Consider the following 24,885-nt stretch of genomic DNA (forward strand, 5'->3'; position numbering starts at 1 on the left):
AGATTCAACTTCTTGACACACCAGAGCCAAGGCCAGGCAGCAGACCTTCTGTCCTACACCGATTTCTGCTTGTTCCCAAGAACTGCTACCCAGGTTTCATACTATTGAGATAGTGTCTGTACCCTGACCTAAATTAAGCCTTGCTAAGAAGCCCATTAAGGGTGTTTGTATGGCTAATCTAAAAAAAAAAAAAATTAAAAAAATCTGGCCCTGTCATTTTACTAATAATGCGGCTAACCAAGCTGAGCTAAAAATGGGATTGATTAATATCAGATCACTAGCTCCTAAAGCAACTCTTAAATTAATTAATGAATTTCTTTGATGACAAAATTATAAAAATCAGGGACATGATTCAAAGTTCTTCTGCCACCCCTCCTATAGGGTCTGCTCTTCCATCCACTCAACACATCCATATTTCAAATGTAGTGGAAACATTACACATTCAATTACAAATCAAAGCATTAACAAATTTTATCAAGTCTGCATTATTCTTTTACAGGAAAAAATAGCAGTGTCGACATTTTTCTCTTCAAACTCAAACACTTACTGTATAAACTAAATAAATTTTTAATGATTTAACTTCACTTTAAATTACTCAACTAATATTTAGTTGCATAACCATTTTTTTTTTCATAACTGCTGCATATCTGCGTTGCTTCGAGTAAACCAACTTCTGGCACCTAGAAACAGGTATTTCAGCCCAGGATGAATGAACTACATTCCACACCACAATTTCCTGTGAATTTTTGGGTTTTGCTTCAGAAACTGCATTTTTAATGTTACCCCACAATGGGATTGAGGTTGGGGGATCGAGCTGGTCACTCTTACCTCAATCCTTTTTGTCTGGAACCAAGATGTTTCTCGCTTACTCGTGTGTTTGGGGTCGTTGTCTTGTTGAAACACCCATTTCAGGGGCCTTTCCTCTTCGGCATACAGCAACATAATCTCTTCAAGTATTTTGATGTATTCAAACTGATCCATGATCCCTGGTATACGAACCCAACACTGTAGTATGAAAAACATCCCCATACCATGATTTTTGCGCCACCATGCTTCACTGTCTTCACGGTTTGAATTCAGTACCTGGGGGTTGTCTGACATACTGTCGACAACCACTCGACCCGAAAAGAACAATTTTACTCTCATCAGTCCACAGAATGTTATGCCATTTCTCTTTGGGCTAATCGATGTGTTCCTTGGCAAATTTTAACCGATTCTGCACATGCCCTTTTTTCAACAATGGTGCATTGCGGTGGCTTCTTGCTGATAGCTTAGCTTTGATCAAATGTCTTCTGACTGTAACAGCATTTACAGGTCATTGTAGATCATCTTTCATCTTTCTGGAGCTGATGAATGGCTGAATCTTTGCCATTCTGACTATTCTTCATCTGTTTTAACAGTAGTTGCTCGTTTTCTTCTGCGTATTTCAGGTTTTTGTTGTCATTTTAAAGCATTTGTGATCATTTTAAGCTGAGCAGCCTATAATTCTTTATACGATTTCCCCTCTACAAATCAACTTTTTAATGAGATGATGTTGTTCCTCCGAACAATGTTTGGAACAGCCCATTTTACTTCAATTCAGAAGGAAATATATTTAATAACAATGTGTGAAACATTTGCTTCCCTTCTTCATTAATAAAGGACAATTAATGACACCTTAATGAATTAATGAATTCTCTAATTAAACTCCACACTGCTATCATTTTGAAAGTGCCTGAATGAGTCAATTACTCAGAACAAGCAGCGTACGTGCATGTCACAACAGTTGGGACAGTTGTTTTTCTATTACACTACTACATCTACAAGTAAATTTGCGATGCAGAAATATCACTACTACTAATAACAGTGGTTCATCAGGTTACTGATGTTCTGCTATTTTCTTGAACACAGCTGTTGATGCAGAATCTTCAGAAGGTCCGGTAGCCTATCTGAACTGTTTTACTCCAATGGAGCTAATTGAGTTGAATACCATAGTTAATTCTTCAAAATCTTCTACTTGTCTTCTAGACATATTGTCAATGCTTCTTTAGCATCTGGACACATACCACAGACTCTTAAACTTGCAGTCATCAAACCCCTTCTTAAGAAGCTAAACTTAGATGTGAAAGACTTGTCCAACTACAGGCCCATTTCGAACCTCCTGTTCCTGTCTAAAGTACTAGAAAAGGTCAACTTTGTTCATTTCTGCACCCCAATCATATATTGGAAGTTTTTCAATCTCAATTTCAATCTGGTTTTAGACCCTTCCACAGCACTGAAACAGCCCTTGTCAAAGTACTCTGACCTACAGTGCAGCATTTGACACAGTTGATCACCTCATCCTGTTGGATAGATTGTAGGCCTCCGTGGACATGCTCTCTCTTGGTTTAAATCATACCTGTCACAGATATCAATTTGTGCACTTTAACAATGACTCCTCTTATCAATCCAGGGTTAGATACGGAGTACCACAAGGATCTGTGCTTGGGCCCTTGCCCTCTCTATATATGCTTCCCCTGGGACAAGTTATTTGCAAACATGGCATTAACTTCCACTGCTATGCTGACGACACACAGTTATCAGTCAAAACTGAGGAAGTTGTCCAGCTGTCAAAAATGGAAGCTTGTCTTCAACGCATAAAGAAATTGATGAATCACAACTTTCTTTTGCTAAACTCAGATAAGGCAGAGATAATGGTAGTGGGGCCCAAGTCCCATCAGCCCAGTGTTAGCTTAATTTCACTGGTTGCCTGTTAAATTCCGAATAGATTACAAGATACTACCTCTGACTTTTAAAGCTTACATGGGCTTGCCCCTCTGTACTTGAACAATTTACTTTGTCCTTGTACTCCCTCACAAATGCTCCATTCACAGGATGCAGGCCTCCTTGTTATTCCTAGAATAACTAAAAGTACCATAGGTGGCAGAGACTTTTTTTATTGTGCTCCTTTCCTATGGAACAAATTGCCTGCTCATGATCGGGGTGCAGACACTATCACCTTATTTCAAGATAGTGACCTATAGTGTCTCTCGTGGACTTAGTGGGCAGTGGATCATTGTTGGTAGTGCTGTGTTAAGCAGAACCAGTCTTGGTCTGGTGGTGCCCTGCCCTCATGGCTGTGTTGGCCACTGCCTCTGTTTTCCTTCGCTATGCTGCCATTGCCTTATTCTGCCGGTTCTCCTTACTGCACACAGGCACCTCTCTCTCCCTCCTGCTGTGATTGACCAATTACCATCTGAACCCCTGAAAATGTTACTTTCCTCTTCTCCCTGCACTGGGCACCTGCCCGGAGCTCTAGCCCGACTTTTCCTGAGCACCCCCTCCTGGCCTGGAGCTCCAGCCCTTGACCAGCTGTGCACGTCCCTCCTGCCACTGCTGATTCAGCTGTAGCCCCAAGCCTGTCCCCTTGCCACCCATTGGTGTTCCTGCCATCCCTCTACCTCATCTCTGCTTCAACTTTTTAATTGGACATTTATGTACTTTTATGAATCTGTTTTTATTTAAAACCATTCTTTCGACAAACTGGTACTGGTTGGTGTCAACCAGCAGCAGATGGGTTCCCCTATTGAGTCAGGTTCTGCTCAAGGTTTCTTCCTGTTAGCCAGGGAGTTTTTCCTTGCCACTGTTGCCCTAGGCGAACTCTCGGGGACCAGTTTCTCTAAAGCTGCTTTGTGACAAAGGCCCTTTGTTAAAAGCGCTATACAAATAAAAATTTAAATTTTACATTACATTATTGGCATTCGGCAAACACTCTTATCCTGAGTGACGTACAGTTGATTAGACTAAGCAGGAGACAATCCTCCCCTGGAGCAATGCAGGGTTAAGGGCCTCGCTCAAGGGCCCAATGCGGATCTTATTGTGGCTACACCGGGATTAGAACCACCGACCTTGCGTGACCCAGTCATTTACCTTAACCATTACGCTACAGGCCGCTCCTATATTGGGAATTATCAAATTGAAACCCCACCCAACAGCATATAACTAACAGTATTTATAATCACAGTTTAATTCCTAAAACATTCTGTTACTTCTTTATATTAAACACCTTTATGGCATATACTTTGTTAGGGTATATTTCCCACCTCAGCACCTAACCTTGTTAGCACTGGCATCTCGTATATAAGCTCTTTATTTTGAAGATTTGAATTGATCCTATAGTGGGACTTTTGCTGTTTATGGATGGTGCAACATACATTTTCGGTGCTGTTGCCGTAATGAAATGCTTTCGTTTTTATCGTTCTATTGACCAATTATTGTTAAAAAACAAATTGTTTTGGTTTAGTGCTAATGGCTTATGCTAGTTTCATCATACTAACCTCATATAGGGACCAGTAAAGGCCAACAACACACTAGCACTTACTACTTGTTTGTTTTATCACCACTGCTGTGTAGTGGTAAAAAAGTGGACAAACTGTTTTCTGTGAGAAATGTATTGTTGAATTCACACGCACACACAGCGGTCAACATTCTAAAGCTCCATTTTGCCCTCCCTACGTGAACTTAACAAATTATATCCCTCTCCAGTGAATATCAACAGCTAACGTTGGCTAGCTAACTTATATGTTTAACAAACATTTGTTTACTGAACGTTAAGTTAATGTTTGTACTGATGAGCTAATGTGGATGAGCTAACATCCACATTTCTATAGCACTACTAGTTTCCAAATACATTGTATCACAGACTTTAAATCACCACCACACTTTTAGAATTTAATACAACTTTCGGAAAGAAGGTTGGCTAACTAGTAACCAGTGCCAGCTCTTTCGTAGTAAAAAGAGAAACAGAGCTGTTAGCTGATACAGAGAGCATTTTTAAATGAGAAATGGCTGCATGGAGATGGCAAAGTCTGTATTTAAATTATACTCAAGGTAATCTGCATATTGCAGTAAAGCACTGGGTAGATTTTTGTGGGAGAAAGGAATTGTGAATGCATTTGGTGAATGCTTCTATTAATCGCTACAGGTAAACTAAATTTGCGGTGCTCATAAATATAATAATTAAAGGTCTTGTCGAAAAAACATGTTCCCTTCTAAATGCTCTTCTTACAAAGATGGCTTGTTTGTAGACAAGAAGCTTGCTTACAACAACTGAGCCAATTTCTCCAATCTGAGTGTTACTTCACCTGGTGGTTTATATCGGCTACGTACGCGTTATCCTTAACCTTAAAGAGACTGAATCGCTTCCTTTTTACTTGCAGCTCAGTCTTTCAAGGAGTTTTCCCAGTTGTTGAATACAGTTGAAGAAGAAAGAAGACGATTGGTGAGTTGTGATTTTTTATTATTTATTCACACCTGCCCGCTAATGGCCATGCTAATGGCCTGCTGATGTTGCTCAACTCAGGCGTTCAGTGCTCCTGCAACTAAACGATGAAAGAAGCAACAAACTCTGTGTTCTAGCTTTTTTAGTATGTGATGCACAAGCATAGCACTTTCTCACAGAAATACCTTAAGTAATAAAAGCAGACGATCATGGACAGTTTTCTTTATTGAAGATTCAACGTGGCGGATGGTGCGTATCATCTGGTATATTTCTCTCAGGCAATCTTAAAATGTATATGATTGAGTTCCTTTGGGCTATGCAGTCATCTAATATAATGTAATTATTATATAATCATGATAAAGCATCTTTGCAATCAAGAAGTGCAGAATTTATGGGTGAGAGAGAAGATTCTTTCTGTTGTCATCTGCGTTGTTTACTAAAGAGGAATGAAATTGACCTTAAGGGTAATGCCTGATCTAGTTGCTGCTTGTTTAATTTTGAATTGCGAATTACAGAATGCATGTTTCTTGCCTGAGCGGAACCACGTGGTTAAAAATAACCTTTGTAGGGGTATTCCATCCATCCATCCATCCATCCATCCATCCATCATCACCCGCTTATCCGGAGTCGGGTCGCGGGGGCAGTAGGCAAAGCCGGGTATTCCAGGCGTCCCTCTCCCCAGCAACGCATTCTAGCTCCTCCTGGGGGATCCCGAGGCGTTCCCTGGCTAGGAGAGATATATAATCTCTCCAGCAGGCTCTGGGTCCCCCTCGGGGTCTCCGCCCAGTTGGACGAGCCCGGAAAACCTCCAAAGGGAGGCGCCCGGGAGGCATCCTGATCAGATGCCCGAACCACCTCAATTGGCTCCTTTCGACGCGAAGGAGCAGCGGCTCTACTCCGAGCTCCCTTCGGATGTCCGAGCTCCTCACCCTATCTCTAAGGCTGAGCCCAGCCACCCTACGGAGGAAGCTAATTTTGGCCGCTTGTATACGCGATCTCGTTCTTTCGGTTGTGTGGCCGTATCATGGGAGTCTTTGAATCGCTCTTAGTCCGGCCCCTCCCCCGGGACCAATTTGCCTTGGGAGACCCTACTGGGGGCTAACAGTGCCCCCGACAACCTAGCTCCCAGGATCACCGGGACACACAAACCCCTCCACCACGTTAAGGTGGCGATTCCTCGGAAGGGTATCCTTAATCCAGAATATTAGCAGCACACTGAGGGGAAAAAATATATTTTGCGCATAAATCAAAACTAAAAGGTGGCAAGTTCTACTGTTTAATGTGCTCAATTGAATGAGACTACTGTTCGATGTAAATATACAATTAAATCCTCAATAGGTTTTATGCTACGAACACGCTGATATTTACACTCATGTTCAGCATTTGAACAAAAATATAAATGCTTGTTGCTTTATTGTAACGACGATAGACCTTGTTGTTTAAATAGTTTCTTAACAATGAAAAACGTTTGGCCATAATCACTTATTTATGACTTCTACTTTCTTATTATTCTTATTTATTCAGTTTGGTTGCGGAAAGAAATGTAGTTCTGGGAGAGAATATGGGAGTGGGAATTATTATATCAATGGCGCAATAGAATTGTAGCCAAGAAATATCCTTACAATGTTAACATTCAGCGTAGTTTTACGTCGATTTTAGTTTTGTACAATGGACAGGTTACACATATGTTAACACTGACAGTGATTCCTTGTTGTGCAATTTCTTGCTACAGTCCATTTCTGTACATCATTCTTTCATAAATTGTGTTTAAATTTTTGGCTGTGCAAACTGAGATGACAGATGCGGCATGCATTAGCCAGTGTGTGATTGTGCTTAGGAAGCCTACATTATTGACGGTTTAGTTATGGAGATTGCTCTGTTATTGCACCTACTATAGCAAGGCTTTGTTTCATAGTTTTATTGCTCAAACAGAGTAGGGGCCTATATTGTAGTCCTGTAGCACAACTGGTAGCACATGGCACAAACACTGCCAAGGTTATAGCTTGATAACTGAATGAGCTCATGGTATATATTTGAATGGCATATTTTCAAATACAATGCTGGAGGGTGAGCTATTGATAGATATTACACTTCTAGTTTTTTGCCCTCCCATCCAGTATCACCACCTTGGACTCCTTTCGACATGTAAGCACTATTACTTTTCGGTAGCTTTTGAAAAGTTGCTTGTCTTTTTTATTTGTAGACCGCCAGGCATTGTTTGGAACTCTGACCACGTGACTGCCTAGCTTTTTGAATCTCCATTGACGCAACTTTCTCTTATTGTGACTGTCTGAAGCAGCAAAAATGCTGCCTTTGGTAACCTTTCCCACACGGGAAAACATGCACAGAAAGGCCCCAGCCGGGACTCAAACCCCAAACTTTCCATGAATGAACTTAAATGTGGCATGTTCAAAATGGGCTGAATTCAGCATATTCTGTTTAGCACTTATGGAAGCACACTCAACTACTATGAAAGAACAGGGAGCAAGCCATTGAGAACATTGAGTCTTGTTTTCTCAGAGCAACCAAAACCGCTTCTTTTTTAAAGCTAATTTTTTGGTCATGCTGAGAGCATTGAGAGATGGTGCTCACTGCATCACTGTAGTGGGCTCCAGTACAGGTCTTTCATACCCATTTCATTGTAAGTCAATGGTACAATTGCGGTCAAAATACAATCTATTTTTTTCCCTACAAGAGAATGTAGTCGAAACCGGTGTTTTTTCTTCATCTATACCTCCCCATGTGCCGATTTTCTTTAAGTTATTGTGGTATTAGGACAATACAGAAATACCTTGTGGAGGAATCAGGGACAGATTAAGTCAGTCTCACACGCTTAGCGGAGGAGCTGCATCGGCTTATCTACTGACTTTTCAGAAGCCCACGGATAGTAGTGGGTGACATAACAGACACTTGTTCCATATTTTCTACAGTCTATGGTTTTCACAATTTTTTATCGGCTTGCCTCATCACAGGAAAGGATATTGGTTTGCAAAATAAAATAAAATGAATAAAAATAACTGACAATGCTTACCTGCATGCCAAATTATCCCATGGCTGTCTGTGTGTAGTGGGTAGAAATTAAGGAGTTTCAACAATTCAAGGGCTCTCTGATGGAATTATTATTGCTGCACCAATAACATTTCCTTTGGGCTGATAATGAATTAATTCACCACGGTGGGCAGTGACCTTATACAGCAGAGTGCACCCTTCTTGCATAGTGAGGGCTGAGAACACAGCCCTGTGAGATTGAGTGGCTGAGACCTGCTGGTGTGAATTGGTTCCGTTTCAAATGTTGGGCATAATCGCAATTGCTTATATACTCCGTATTTATGCGCCCTGTGTGTGTTGGGTGCTGGGGAAGACTGGCTGGGCTCTGGGTCTTTGTCCCCTCTGTTTTCACTGGCCTTAGTTAGCCTTCCCGTCCTTGGGCAACAGTGGGGTTTGGAGACAAAAGACCACTTGTCCAAAGAGCCAGGCTCAATATTTTGTCTGCTGGAGAATATTTACATGCAAGTGTAAATACACTGTTTGCTAATCTTTTGAAGCATTTTCATGTAAATGCTTCATTGTAAATATTTTGACAAGGGAAAACGTAAGTTCAAAGCTGGAAGAGAGAAAATATTTTATTTTGTAAAGAGGGTCATATTTCACCATTTTTATGGAGCTATTGAATGTGTTGCAAAGTAATGTTTTGAGCAGTGCAGAATGGTTTTAACAGTCCCCTTCTATGAATACTTAAATCATGAAGAATACTTCAGTCCTTGGAACTCAAGTGGCAGAACTGAAAGTAACACAGATTCATGAATTTGGGGCCTGGTTAGATCAGCACACAAAGCCACTGGAATAATGTGCCACTTAATATGGCTGTGGCAGCTACAAAAAATTCTGATATACACAGTATATTTCATAAACACAGTGCTCCATCAGAAGCAATGGGAAATCTTTCCATGTCAATCCCAGAATACTCTGTAGCCTTCCCGTTTCAGGAATGTATCAAAGGTTGATAGCTAAACTGTCTCAGAAATTCTCTTGCAATCAGGCAGACAATGCAGAATCTTCCAGAAACAGTTTGCCATTATGGAACACATGTTTGTGAATATCAAATCTTTTCAAATTCTTGATATATCAGTGAAAAATCAGTGTCTAACTCATTTTAGGTTCATACTGGAGAGCCCATGGCCCTGTTTTTGTGCGCAATGGTGCGCCCAATGGTTTTCATAATCCAGAGAATCTTGGACATAAGCCAGGAATCAACACTGCATCCAGTAATTAGTGGAGAATTCTGAAAAGCTTAAATACGAGTGTATGTTATTGAAACCTGTTTCATTTTAATTTGAAGGGGTACATATTATGATATTATGAAACGCAGTCGACCAATAAACACTAACAGCTTTCCCGATTCAGTTTCCTGTAATAGACTTGTGGTATGGGATTTTTTACTTCAAAATAAAAGTTAAATAAAGCTAAATTAACAAGGCAATAAACCACAAAGAAAAGTAAATATTTGCTTATTTTAGTGGTCAGGAAATCATAAATAATAAAACCATAAAATCCAAAATCAGGAATAAATAAAACTGATTTTATTGGGCGCTGTCAGACGTTTTATCCTCATTGGCTTGGCAGTCCTCCATTCCTGTCTCTGGTTTAGAGATGCACCGATGTGAAAGCTCTCATTCCTCTTATTAGAATAAAAGGGGGGACAGTCAGATTAACCTAAAGTATTCCAGTTAGCTAAGGTATATGTGAGCATTTTCTGGGCTATGGAACAGTGTCACAACAATAGCTCTTACTGGTTGATTATACCCACTCATTTATGGCAGTTCATGCAAGTTAAGATCATACTCTCAAAGTAATTCTTACTGATATTTTTTTTAATAAGTGCTGCACACTTGGTAAATCCTACCATCAAAGTTCTTCTGCCACCCCTCCTATAGGGTCTGTCCTTCCATCCACTCAACACATAGATGCACAATCCTCGACCGATGGCCTATCTGTACACTTTTACTCCAATAGAGCTCATTGAATTTAATACCATAGTTAATTCTTCTAAATCTTCTACTTGTCTTCTAGACCCTATCCCAACAAAGCTTTTGAAGGAGCTACTACCAGTGATTGGAGCACCACTCCTACATATTGTCAATGCTTCTTTAGCATCTGGACACATACCACAGACTCTTAAACTTGGAGTCATCAAACCACTTCTTAAGAAGCCAAACTTAGATGTGAATGATTTGTCCAACTACAGGCCCACTTTGTCTAAAGTACTAGAAAAGGTCATTTCAAAACAACTTTGTTCATTTCTGCACCCCAGTCATATATTGGAAGTTTTTCAATCTGGTTTTAGACCCTTCGACAGCACTGAAACAGCCCTGGTCAAAGTACTCAATGACCTACTCCTCGCTTCTGACAGTGGCTGCATCTCTGTACTTGTGCTTCTAGATTTAAGTGCAGCATTCGACACAGTCGATCACCTGATCCTGTTGGATAGACTTGAAAATCTTGTAGGCCTCCGTGGACAGGCTCTCTCTTGGTTTAGATCATATTTATTAGATCATTATCAATTTGTGCACTTTAACAATGATGCCGCTTATCAATCCAGGGTTAGATACGGAGTACCACAAGGATGTGCTTGGGCCCTTGCTTTTCTCTCTATATATGCTTCCCCTGGGACAAGTTATTCGCAAACATGGCATTAACTTCCACTGCTATGCTGACAACACACAGTTGTACCTATCAGTCAAACCTGAGGAAGTTGTTAAGCTGTCAAAAATGGAAGCTTGTCTTAAAGACATAAAGAAATGGATGAATCATAACTTTCTTTTGCTAAACTCAGATAAGACTGAGATAATTGTAGTGGGGCCCAAGTCCTTGATGTAAATTATCTGATGATATGCCAAACATTGATGGAATTTGCATCACTTCAAGTGCTGTCATCAAAGACCTTGGTGTTACTTTTGATCCAGATCTTGCGTTTGATGCACATATTAAAAACATCTCTCAGGTTGCTTTTATTACTTGAGGAATATCTCCAAAATTCGGAAGATACTGTCCCTAAATAATGCAGAAAAGCTAGTGCATGCTTTTGTTACCTCAAGATTAGATTACTGCAATGCTCTTTTGTCTGGATGTGCAAATTCCTCTCTGAAAGGGCTCCAGCTAATTAAAAATGCAGCAGCTCGTATTCTTACTAGAACAAGGAGATTTGAGCACATCAGCCCAGTGTTAGCTTCACTTCACTGGCTGCCTGTTAAATTCCGGATAGATTACATTACATTACATTACATGCCATTTAGCAGACGCTCTTATCCAGAGCGACGTACAACAAAGTGCAAATCAAACACAAAGAACAAGTGCAAAGAGGACCTGAGAGGACAGTACAGTTCCGAGTCCTAGTGTAAACATACAGAAAATCAGAACCCTTGAAGAGTACAATCAACTCTTAAACTAGCATACCACAGTTGGAAGCTAGAATACAACAATACAACAGCCAATAAATACAACAATACCTATACAGGTAACAATATCTATACATAAGTGCCATTACAGTCTAAGGCTAATCATGGTGGTGAGTTGGGGAGGGAAAGGTGTAACCTGAAGAGATGGGTCTTCAGACTGCGCTTGAAGAAGGTCAGAGACTCTGCCGTTCTGACATCCACCGGGAGGTCATTCCACCACCGTGGGACCAGGACAGACAGCAGTCGTGAGCGTGAAGTGCAGGTGTGGCGAGGGGGAGGCGCCAGACGGCACGAAGTGGCAGAACGGAGGGGTCTTGTTGGTGTATAGGTCTTGATAAGGGATTGAATATATACAGGGGCTGATCCTTTAACTGCCTGGTATGCGAGCACCAAAGTTTTAAATTTGAGATACAGGTAGAGACCTGTGTGTCTGATGGGGGGAAGGAGAGAAAGAGTTGTTGGGTGTCATCGGCATAACAATGATAGGAGATGCCATGAGCAGAGATAACGGGGCCAAGGGATCTTGTGTAGATGGAGAAGAGGAGGGGTCCGAGGACTGAGCCCTGAGGGACTCCTGTAACAAGGGGGCGAGGGGTTGACACTCCTCCAGCCCAGGACACCTGGGAGGACTGGCCAGAGAGATAAGATTTGATCCACTCTAAAGCTGTGCCACAGATCCCTGTAGATGCCAGGGAGGCTAAGAGGATGGAGTGGTTGACCGTGTCGAACGCCGCAGAGAGGACAGAGGAGAGAGAGGTTGCTTGTGCAGCCTGAAGGGACTCATTCACAGAGAGGAGTGCAGTCTCCGTCAAGTGGCCAGGTCTGAAGCCGGACTGGTGGGGGTCCAGCAGGTTATTCTGTGAGAGGAAGGAAGAGAGTTGGTTGGAGGCAGCTTTGGATAGAAAAGGAAGGAGAGATACCGGACGGTAGTTTTGAATGCAGGAGGGGTGTAGAGTGGGTTTCTTTAGGAGCGGGGTGCCCTCTTGAATGATGAGGGAAAGCAGCCAGAGGACAGAGAGGAGTTAACAAGGGAGGTGACAAACGGGAGGATGTCAGGCGTGATTGCCTGAAAGAGGTTTGAGGGGATGGGGTCCAGGGCACAAGTAGTAGGGCGGTGGGAGAGCAGGAGGTGAGACACATCAGCATCTGTAAGGGGACAGAAAGAGGAAAAACAGGGGGCAGACACAGAAAGAGAGGCAGGCATAGAAGTGGTGGTGGTCACGAAGGTGCTGCGGATATCTGCAACCTTCTCGTCAAAAAATACAGCAAAGTCATCAGCAGTGAGCGAGGACTGAGATGGTGGGGGAGGTGTGCTCAGGAGATAGGAGAAAATGGAGAACAGTTGACGAGGGTTAGAAGTGGAATTCTGGATTTTTGTTTGGAAGTAATTTCTTTTGCCAGTGGTGATAGCGGAGGAGAATTCCGCGAGGAGAGACTGGTAGGAAGACAGGTCCGATGGGTCTTTTGATTTCCTCCACTTCAGCTGCATGTAGGCTGGGCCTGGAGGAACGTAGAAGGTCAGAAACCCATGGGCTGGGAGGGGAGGATCGAGCAGGTCGGGAGACAAGAGGACAGAGAGTCAAGGGCTGAGGAGAGAGAGGAAAGCAGCACGGAAGATGCGGAATCAGTTGTTAGTTTGGAGAAGGATTCAAGAGGAGGGAGGGAAGCGGTGACTCTGGGGGCAAGGGAGGAGGGTGATAGAGAGCGGAGGTTACATTGGACAGAAACAGTGGGGGTGAGAGAAGGGGAGGGAGGCAGAGGGGCTAGGGGGATGGAGAAGGAAATGAAGTGGTGATCAGACTTGTGTAAAGGGGTAACAGTGGGGTTAGAAGAGGAGCAATTCCTCAGAAAGATCAGGTTGAGAAGGTTTCCTGCCTTGTGAGTTGGGGGAGAGTGCTTCAGACAGAGGTGAAAGGAGTGAAGTAGTGGTAAGAAGGCAGCAGACTGGGAGGCTTCCAGGTGGAAGTTGAAATCTCCCAGGAGGATAAGTGGGGTGCCATCCTCAGGGAATGAGCTGAGTAGAGTGTCAAGCTCATCAAGGAAACTTCCCAGGGCACCTGGAGGACGATAAACAACGACAATATAAAGTTTAACAGGGTGAGGCATTACAAAATTACAAAATACTACTTCTGACTTTTAAAGCCTTACATGGGCTTGCCCCTCTGTATTTAAACAATTTACTTCATCCTTATACTCCCTCACGAATACTCCGTTCGCAGGGTGCAGGCCTCCTTGTTATTCCTAGAATAACTGAAAGTTCCATAGGTGGCCATAGGCCTTTTTCTATCGTGGTCCTTTCCTGTAGAACAAATTGCCTGCTCATGTTCGGGGTGCAGACACTATCACCTAATTTAAAGCTAGGCTAAAAACGTATCTCTTTAGTCTGTCCTATAGTTAAGGGGCAGGAGTGGGTGGCTGGCATAAGCTATAGAGTCTCTGGTGGACTTGGCGGTCAGTGCTGTCAGTGGATCATTGTTGGTAGTGCATAACCGGTCATAGTCTGGTGGTGACCGTCTCAAGCCTGCCCTCATGGCTGTGTTGGCCACTGCCCCTGTTTCCCTTAGCTACGCTGCCATAGCCTTATTCTGCCTGGGTTTTCCTTATCGCACGCAGGTACTCTCCCTCCTGCTGTGATTGAACAATTAATATCTGGACCCCCTAACAATGTTACTTTCCTCTTCTCCCCGCTCTGGGCACCTGCCTGGAGCGCAACTTTTCCTGCCCACCCCCTCCTGGCCCGGAGCTCCAGCCCAAGACCAGCCGTACAACTCCCTCCTGCCACTGCTGATTCAGCTGTAGCACCAAGCCTGTCCCCTTGCCTGACATTGCCACCCATTGGTGCTCCTGCCATCCCTCAACCTCATCTGTGCTTCAAGTTATTGGACATTTATGTACTTTTATTTAATCTGATTTTATGATTAAAACCATTCTTTCGACAAACCGGTGTCAACGAGCGGCAGATGGGTTCCCCTACTGAGTCAGGTTCTGCTCAAGGTTTCTTCCTGTTTCCAGGGAGTTTTTCCTTGCTACTGTTGCCCTAGGCGTACGCTTGGGGCCCGGTTTCTCTGTAAAACTGCTTTGCGACAAAGGCCCTTTTAAAAAGCTCTATACAAATAAAATTGAATTGAATTGAATAAGACAGGATTATTAGGCATGACTGCTATGTTTGCTATTTCTGTGTCATAAGTTAAGACCAGATCGAGAGTATGGTTATGGGAATGTGTGGACTGATGTAATGGTAATGGTAATGGTTGGCATTTATATAGCGCCTTTATCCAAAGCGCTGTACAATTGATGCTTCTCATTAACCCATTCATACACACACTCACACACCAACGGCGACTGGCTGCCATGCAAGGCGCCGACCAGCTCGTCAGGAGCATTTAGGGGTTAGGTGTCTTGCTCAGGGACACTTCGACACTGTCCGGGCGGGGATCGAACCGGCAAGCCTCCAACTGTCAGACGACTGCTCTTACTGCCCGAGCCATGTCGCCGCCATTTAAGGAGAGGGCACACTCACATGATGTACATGTTGATCAAAGCCAATAGATTCAGTGATAGACATGAATGCTGATCTGAGATGATCACCTTCACTATCCATGTGAATATTAAAATCCCCTGCAATTACAACTTTATCTGAATTATCAACGAGGCTGGAAAGGAAATCAGCAAACTCAAGTAAAAAAACACTGTATGGCCCTGGTGGCCTGTATACAATTGCAAGGACAAAACTGACTGCTTTTTTGTCTGGATGTGCAGAACTGAGAACAAGCACTTCAAAAAAGTTAAAATCAAAGCCAGATTTCAAAGTAGCAAGGAGATTGGAATTATATACAGCAGCAACACCTCCTCCACGACCTGTCAGACGAGGAACATGACTATAACTGTACCCAGGAGGGGTGGATTCATTGAGGGGAATATATTCATCAGTTTTAAGCCAAGTTTCAGTTAAATATAGGATTTCAATTTGATTTGGTAATTAATTTATTTACAAGAGTTGCTTTAGGAGCTAGTGATCTGATATTAATCAATCCTATTTTTATCTCAGTTTGGTTAGCCACATTATAAGTACAATGAGAGGGTCAGATTTTTTTTAATTTTTTTAGATTAGCCATACAAACACCCTTGATGGGATTTTTAGCAAGGCTTAATTAAGTCGGGGCACAGTCACTATCTCAATATGAATGAAACCTGGGCAGCAGTTCTTGGGAACAAGCAGAAATCTGTGTAAGACAGAAATTCTGCTGCCTGGCCTTGGCTCTGGTGTGTCAAGAAATTGAATTTCTGAGACTATAAGGATACATTTCTAGAAAGAAGAGCAGCACCCTCCCATGAGGGGTGAAGGTATTCCAATTGTCTATGAAGCCAACACCGTTTGCAGGGCACTTGAGGGATTGCCCTAGGAGCTTGCCTAGATTTGCCTAATGGCCGGTCCGGCCATGCTAGTCAGGACCAGGTTGCCGCTGCTGGCGTGGTTGTCATGGTGATTGTGTTTTGCAGTCACTCCCCTCCCTGCTTTGAAGCTTTGTCTGCTGGGATTATGCTTCCACTTTCCTGTGTTTTACTTTCTTACTTAATAACTTTCTTAGAGGAAACCCTTTAATGGGCCTTTAGTGGCACTGGCGCATCCTGACCAGGTCTAGAATGCGGCAATTGTGCCACTCTCAGCTCTAAGCTTCTATCTCATCTATGTTAAATTGAAATTCTAAGTGCAATTCAATTCAATTCAATTTTATTTGTATAAAGCTTTCACAGCAGACTCAAACAGTGGCAAGAAAAAACTCCCAGATTGGACAAAATCTTGAGAGGAACCTGGCTATAGGGGGATTCCCATCCTCCGCTGGCCTATAGGTTGAAATGGTGACAGTTAACTAGCAGGTAATCTAGAAAGTTTACAAGGATGGATGTAGTAGCTCAGAGGGCAGGGGGGTGAATCTGTATGTCTAGGATGTCGAAGGCATGAACCAGGAGAGGAGCAGAGCTGCAGCAGTCCTTGACCTCATGGTGGGGGTCTAGGTGGAGTGGTCCATGAGCTCAGGGGGCAGGTGCCCTAGGAAAAACAAAGAAGGATGTTAGGCATTAGAAAATGTCTCAAGATATAAAATGCACATGCACGGAACTAGTATCCTGACCTGCCAACCATGCCCAATATGCCAGTACCACACAAACCTCCCCGGCAACTAAGGTTGTAACTAACTCCAGTGGCACCATTGAGGCATGCTCAGTACCGCCAGTTATGTGTGGATTTCTAGAACTACTAGCCTGACCTGCTAACCACAACCAGTACCACACAAATTCTATAAGAGAAAACTCTTCCTCCTATCGTAATTTTAGATGTAGTTGGAATTTTGTAATAGCCAGCATCCGAACAAACTAATCTTGGAGGATTCCAATGTATCAAATCCATAATAGTTAATAATTCCAAAAAACCTGCTAACTCCCCCATTGTTTAATTCCAATTTCTCTAGAGGAATTCAAATTTTTGTTCATTTCACCGTTGCATACGTGTGCTTACCTGACATCTATTATCTATATTTTTTATTGGCTCTCTGGAACACGAGTAATGCAGTTGCATGGTATAGACAACGACCATCTCTGTGAGTAATCACCTACAGTATAACTTCTGGTGATCGTACAGCCAGGTAGGAGTATGGGTATTAGAGTGACGACGATGAGTAGCATTTTAGGTGATGAAATTATGTTTCCAACGGTGTATTCTTTGTTGGGCTTGCATATAATTCCATTACATGACGCTTTTATCCAAAGCGACTTACAGTTGATTAAACTAAGCAGGGGACAATCCACCCTGGAGCAATGTGTCCTTGCTCAAGGGCGCAACAGCTGTGCGGATCTCATTGTGGCTACACCGGGGATTGAACCACCAACCTTGCAGGTCCCAGTCATGTCCCTATTCTCTACACTACAGGCTGCCCTGTACATGGTAAAACATGGTTTTATTTTTCTGTACGCACGCTAAGACATTTAGGTGCTGAAAAAAACGATTCTTGAGACTCTATACCTAAAAAGGCTGATGTTTTACAACCACAAATCTATTTTATGATGACTAAGTCTAAATAGAAGAATTTTCTGGGACATGACCCCATTTTATATACGGATCTCAATATATATATATATATATATATATATATATATATATATATATATATATAATAACACTGATAATTGTTATTTATTTTTATTGTGTACGGTACATAAATGAAAACATTAAAAATAAATAATGAATAAAACAAATACAAGAAACATCACAAATAGCAAGAGTAAAAAGAAGAGAAAGCAATAAAAACAACGTTTACCAGGAACCAGAAGGGAGGAGAATAAACCCCCAATGATCAGAGAAAGATCATGCTATATGAGATACAAGACTTATCACAAATGACAAGAGAAAAAAACAAGAGCAAGAGCATGTTTTTAAGGACTGGATGGATTTAGAACTCCTAATTCACTCAGGAAGGTAATTCCAGAGCCTGGGCGCTGCAGCTAAAAAAAACGAGATGGTGAGTTACAGAGCACACCTACAGTAGTCAAGGCCTGGTATAATAAAAGCATCGACTAGCTTCTCTGCATTGGAGAGGGACAATAATAGGCAGATACAGGCAATATTACAATATTACATTTAATTTACATGTGTCTGTTCGGAAACCTGCCTAGACAAAGCTTAGAAAAAGCATCGTAGAAAGCAAATTTTTGGTGATATTGCCATCATCTGAGCCTACCAGACATAAACACCTGTATCCATCTTCCATTTCCACTGTGTGAGCATCTTTAACTTTGTTAACATAACATTTAGAGTAATTCTGGCTTTTGGAAAACCCCCAAAGGTTGCCTTTCAGAAGATTCCAGTATTGTGCCCATTGTCAAAAAGGTTCAAGAGTAGGAACCATTTTAATTTGGGTTTGTCATTTTCAAGCTTGTGTTAAGAAAAGGGGTTAAAAGATATATAACCCCTTGTGTATCATCTGCATAGCAATGGTATTTAACACTATGTCACCATGAAATGTTGACATTATTTCCTTCGATAAACACCTAAATACACTAGATCCCAACATTTTATTAATGAAATCAATAAATCAATGTCACTGACTTTAGATGCTTAGATACGTGATGACACTCATCACATGGGTGTTTTCTTTGCGGACCTCATGCTGGAACATGGACTTTCACGGTGGTGAAGGGGGTAGCATTGCCACCTCACACCTAGAAGGTATGAGTAAGTGAATGGTGTGTGTCCAGGGTATATTCCTGCCTCTTGTCCAATGAACACTGGGATAGGCTCCAGCACCCCCTGCTACACTGACCGGGAATAAACGGGTTAGATAATGGATGGATTTTCCATTATCTACTTTCACCTTACAGTGTTGTTTAAAACTATGCAATGGTCTCTAAACACAGTAATGATTAGTATATTTTCCCATATATTGTTTGGTGATTTATGATCTTCAATTGTTATTTTGTACATTTATTTTAATTATGGGTCTCCAGGGAGACGAACCTATTGAATTTTGTTATTCTTGTTGCTTGTACCTTGTTGGCTTTGAGTATGAAATTCATTCTGGATGCTCAAAACAGACTAGCATTGATGCTGGAAATGACATGCGAACGGGCGAACAAGTGAGTGTCAGAGTGGCGGACACTTTCGTCTTGTTGATGACTATTATCTCCTGATGCCGTTGCAGACAGTTTCAAGGGGAGACAAAGCGTTAGGTGTGCTTGGGATACGGTCAAAATCGGTACAGGGTTAAATCAGACCACTCCGTGTTAGCATAATTAGTGGGGATAAAATAAAGTGTGGAACAAACAACAAAAAGAACCATGGGTAATTTATTCATGTATTTATGAACTTTGCCAAGGGATGACAAATGTGTGAATTAGCACAAATACCGCTAAGACCCTGTTTTATTAAACCATAAAATACAGATTTTTAAAAAAATAATTTAAAAAAATTGACTACCAGAAATCCTGTAGCCTGTGGGGTTAACTATGACTTTTCTGGATTTGAGATCCACTCTCTATGACAGGAGAAGCAGGTTGCGACTGCAAAGCAATGACGTGTCTCCTTACTGGTGCCTGCCCATGTCTAGCTATGGCCACCCTGCCGCTCCCCCTGTCACAAATGGACTTTTCCTTAAGTATGTTGCACGTATGTCATTTTAGGCAGCCAGCCAGCAGCTTCCTGAATTCTTTGGAAGGGAAACATTTTCCCACATAGCAGCCAGGATCAGTCTGGGAGAGTCTATGGATATTATACTGAGGGGGTTGTTTGGAATCAGTCCTTGTCTCCACATCGAGAAAGGGAAAAGCAGAAAGTATTACTATTTGGCAGTTTCAGAGGAGTTCTGGGTCTCTTTAAATAATGACTTGTGCCCTTCTCAAGATAAATAATCTAGTGCGTGCACTACCCAATGTAACCAGATCTTAAATTATGTTTGAAAGTCTTCTCAATTGTATTTTCTTTTTTTTATGCAACGACTGCTAATTTATCATTGGGCTGTAAAATACCTTACCCTTCTCTGCTTCAGTGAATTCTAACCAGCTTTGAAGTTTTCAAAAACCCCCAAAAATTTAAATGACCCTGTTGAATTTAAAATATTCAGCAAAACGGTGTGTACTGTTTTGATTTGGTCAAGCTATCAGTGTCCAGTGTCTTCTGTTGCTGTAGCCTATCCAGTTAGAGGTTTGACATGTGGTGTGTTTAGAGATGTTCTTCTGCATGCCACTGTTGTAATGCGTGGGTATTGCTTTACTGACACCTTCCTGTCAGCTTCGACCAGTCTGGCCATTCTCTGTTGACCTCTCATCAGCAAGGCGTTTCCGCATGCAGAACTGCGACTGGATGTTTTTTTTCCACACCATTCGGAGTAAACTTTAGAGACTGTTGTGTCTGAAACTCCCATGAGATCACTAGTTACCGAAACAGTGAACCAACAAGCATGCCACGGTCAAAATCACTGAGATCACATTTTTTCCACATTCTGATGGTTGATGTAAACATGTGAACTGAAGCTCCTGGCCCATATCTGCATGGTTTTATGCATTGCACTGCTGATTAGATAACCATATAGGTAGGTGTACAGGTGTTCCTAATAAAGTGTTCAGTATATTTCTTCTGTGTAAGGTCTGCTGATGGTTGTCCATCCATTCGATGCATCACAGCCTGAACAGAATCTGACTTGAGGATGCTGAAGCTTGACAGAGTCATGTGGAACTTATTTCTGGTAATTCTCCAGTGAGACAAAATGCCAGCAGTTATGCTCATGGGAAAGTATATAAAAGGATGTTGCGTATATATTTGTGTATTTTTATAATCTGGGTGGCTCACAGCAGAACGTTGCTAATTATAGCTATATTATTTCATAGTAAATAAGAGCACTTCCTCTGGATGTTTGTACATTGGCTGCTGTTATAACCGCTGGTGGGGAAGCCATAGATTTATAGCTGTTGAAGGACATAAACAGATGAACTGGGCCAATTTTACTAAGCCTAATTATGGCATTTATGTTTCAAGCTAAGTTTATGTAAGATTTGTCAAGAAGGATTGATGTAATTCAGATATATTTCTGGGCGGGTTAGAAACGGGTCCACAGCGCTCACCCCTACCCCACATTAAAAGCAGTCAGTTCTGCTTTCTGAATCTTCTTGGACTCCACTCCCCAGACTCCTCATTCCCCCTCCTCAAACCCAGGTCCTACAGCAGAGATTTTGTCACTGAACTCACCCAGCATCCCCCAGGACCTCAAGGAAAATGCTAACCCTTTTCAACTTATAAGGTGGGTCCCCTGGATGCTTTTAAGTCTGGGTGACAGTCCCCGAATCACGGGTGTTTTTTTGTGATTTTCTTTTGTGTACTTGGTCCAAATCACACCAAAGAACCACGCAAGATGTCGTAACAGAATAAGAATTATTCATTGATAGTTGTAACAATGTAACAGTGTTAGCTTAGTGTTGATATCTGCCTGGCCATTTATTACTAGGCTAGCTAATTCTATGCATGCAAGCCCATGGGGAGAGACAATGTTAACTTGTAAATCAGACTAGCTTCTCCAAGTTTGAATCGTTCTAAATTCAAAATGAAAATGAGAACTATAAGAGACTGTTATGAACAGCATCCATGTCACAGGCAGGCAGTCTGGAAGTCATTATGATTTCACCAATAAATGTGTAAACATGTAAAAAAAAACCCTGAATTAATCTCTGAATAAAAAGTTCAATTTATTCAAAGTTTGTTTGATGTGCAAGATTTTATTAACAAGATATATGTTTCGTATTTAACAACTTGCATAGATGCATAGTCTGTCAAGACCCACTTGCACCTTAATCTTGGACTTTTGCATTTGTATTTCTCATTACTGTAGTACCTGAAGTCTCTTTATGGCAGTTTCAGACTTGGCCTATCTACCTTACTAGCCTTATGTCCATGGCTTTACAACTGATCATATGTGAATTGTACCTGTCCAGCCTGTTCTGTTGTTTGTTCTATGACATTGCTATGCACTTATTTGTACGTCACTTAAAAGAGTCTGTTAAATAAAATGTAATGTTATCAATGGGTGTCATGCAAGAGCATTTTTGTATTCTTATCTTAACTTTCTCTTACTTTTTTTTCCTATAATGTACTCGTACGAGTGTGCTATGTCAGATTCAACAAATGCTTTTTATTTCGAAATGTTTCCTAAATAACCCCGGAATTCCACCTGTTTGTAAATGAGTGTGCGTTCATGAGAATTATGGGCGGTACTGTAGGTGGGTTCCATCGGATAGATGGCTCAATGGGGTCAATATGAACAAGGCACATAGTGTACCATGGAACACTGTCGGCACTTTATTGGGTAGACTGCGTTCATTGGTTTTGGCAAAAACCAAAAAATACAGAATCACCTATAGTGTACATGATTCGTACGACAGGACGGGACCACTCATAAATTTTGTTCGTACCTAAGAAGAAATTATAAATATTCCAAAATCTCGTCACGTAACATTCAGATTTCTATAGTCCTTGGCAGCATGCAGTCTTGAGGTCTACCTTTTTATTTTTTATTTTTAGAAACTTCATTGCAGGCTACAAGAGCAGACCCTGGTGCTGTGTTGCCGTTATCCAAACTCTGGTTATTCATAACAGATGGTCAATACTGGATTGTAATAACTGGGCTATTGCTCAAAAGGAATGAGTCATTCTGACTGTGTATTTAGGCCTAAGTCTTGAGCTGAGCAGGAAAAAGGCAAGTGCTAGTGTGATTTGCACTGTCATAGGAAAAAAGCAGTTGCAACAGTCAGAAATTGCTAAAATTGATAACCCAATCAAGTGGCAGTTACGTCTGTCCTCTGTTAAAAAAACGCGGTCACATCTCAATACCTGGTTTGACACAGATTTTAGACTGGCACACCAAACATTTGAGAATAATATATTGTAATGTAACGTTACTTTGAAAAAACCCAAATTGCTCCTGCTAACCAATGGAAAACACTGGCCTCCCTGCTGCTTCTGAATGTACAGTATGTAAGACTAGTGTGACTGCCAGCTGTGTTGCCTATCCTGTTCCAGTCTAGACATTCTTGGAGATACTTTCCCCTTTTCCCCTTGTCTAGTTCATTTATTTATTCAAAATATGCAATACAAAATATGGACTTATTGGAGTAATGCTATTATGTCACTGTGCTGATGGACAAAGCTATTTGGCCATGAGACTCTGTATCAAATTAAGTGTTTATGCATGGAGTCTGGCTGCTATCAGTTCTGCTTGGTGCCAGCTTGCCATTTCTCATGCACACCATTCCAAAAGAAAGTGAAGATGTATAGTCGCAAATATAAGAACAGTAACTTGAAAAAATGCCTTGTGGTACCATTTCAAAAAGAAAGGTCTACATCCTACAATCTTGTTTTTCTTGGAACAAGTTCACTCACATAATTTCTGGTATTGTTTTAATTCACAACCATGGACATGTAGTTTAAGTTCTAACATTGGAGACTGTATGGCCCTACTGGAGTGAAAACTAGTGCTGTGTTTTCAAGGTCATGCACTTTTAATGGGAGAGAGACTTCATGACCCTTCATTTTTCAAATCCCAGAATCTGCGGGAATCTGCGAATGTGTTTTTGCTTGTCGCCGGGGATACAAACAGCCTGCAGATGCATGCACAACCAGTATAGATTGTAGGGTCCTCGCACGGGCCGCCAAATAACGTAGGGATTTTACTCTCTACGAGAGTTTTTACTCTCTAATTAATGTTATGTAGCAGTATAACTGCAAAAAGTAATCATAAATAAGTCTCATAAAATTACTGTTGTCAGAAATATCTAACCACAAATGTAGTATTTGAATTAATAATTAAAATAACCAATATTAATGACTAAACATACCGATAACCTGAAGGTTGGAAGTTCTTCGAAAGACTGCTTTAACTCGGCTCTCATGTCTATGTGACGCCAAAACAGACACCGGGTTTAATAAAATACATTTATTAAACAAACGTACAAACACAGAACAGATAAACTAACGGGAAGTTAGTAGGGTAAATTAGTAGGGGGTGTGTGTGTGTCCCTTGAACAAAGGAAAGTAAGTGTGTTAGTTATTGTTAGCTGTGAGAAGACTACTTGCGTAGTTTACTCTATATATGCGCAAAAGACGGCGAATCAATTCACGTATCAGTTTCCACTTGCTATAGGCCACTAAGTTACCGCAAGGTGTGTCCGTAGGCCTGGTAGTGCGCTGTGCAGCATTCAGCCTCTGTCCGAGTCTCGGGAGCGAATGGCCAAAAAGGGTGCGTCGAAGAAGAGCAGAAGAGGAGAAAAGAGAAAAAGAGCAAGATCCCGAGAACATGTCTTGCTCTTATATGGGAATGTTTATTGCTCCCGCCCTTACGGGATTGGCTGAACCAAGCTAGACTTCATGTGGGGTGGACGTCGCAGAATTGTCCTGTGGGATTGTGGGAGTTGTGGTTCCTACAAGATAATTAAACTGGTTATAATTGTCACCGAGACGATGTCAATAAATATGTTCAGTACTAATGCTGGGAGTAGGCTGATTGCAGGTTTGTGATGAATAATGTGGTTTAGCAGTAATTTTATCTGGACAGTTGTAAGGAAATATAAGTGTGTGTGATATAAAAACATTATATAAAAGCAGTTATAGCTCCTGCTCAAATATAATCCATCTCACAGTAAGATCAGGCAAGCATG

The 24,885-nt window shown here is 41.6% G+C and overlaps 1 protein-coding gene across 3 annotated transcripts in view; it reads left to right on the forward strand.

Moving 5' to 3' along the window:
- The window catches only part of arhgap42a (Rho GTPase activating protein 42a), a 130,696-nt gene that overhangs the window by 25,042 nt on the left and 80,769 nt on the right, over nt 1–24,885 (forward strand). For all 3 annotated transcript variants that reach the window (XR_009709219.1, XM_061250149.1, XM_061250150.1), the window contains exon 3: nt 5,178–5,239. Coding sequence is in view for 2 of the 3 variants with exons in the window: in XM_061250149.1 (XP_061106133.1) it covers nt 5,178–5,239 (62 nt within the window). In the remaining variant the exon portion in view is untranslated. The remainder of the gene's footprint in view (nt 1–5,177; nt 5,240–24,885) is intronic.

The sequence above is a fragment of the Conger conger genome, chromosome 7, assembly GCF_963514075.1.
Source record: "Conger conger chromosome 7, fConCon1.1, whole genome shotgun sequence".
In the NCBI taxonomy this organism is placed as follows: domain Eukaryota; kingdom Metazoa; phylum Chordata; class Actinopteri; order Anguilliformes; family Congridae; genus Conger; species Conger conger.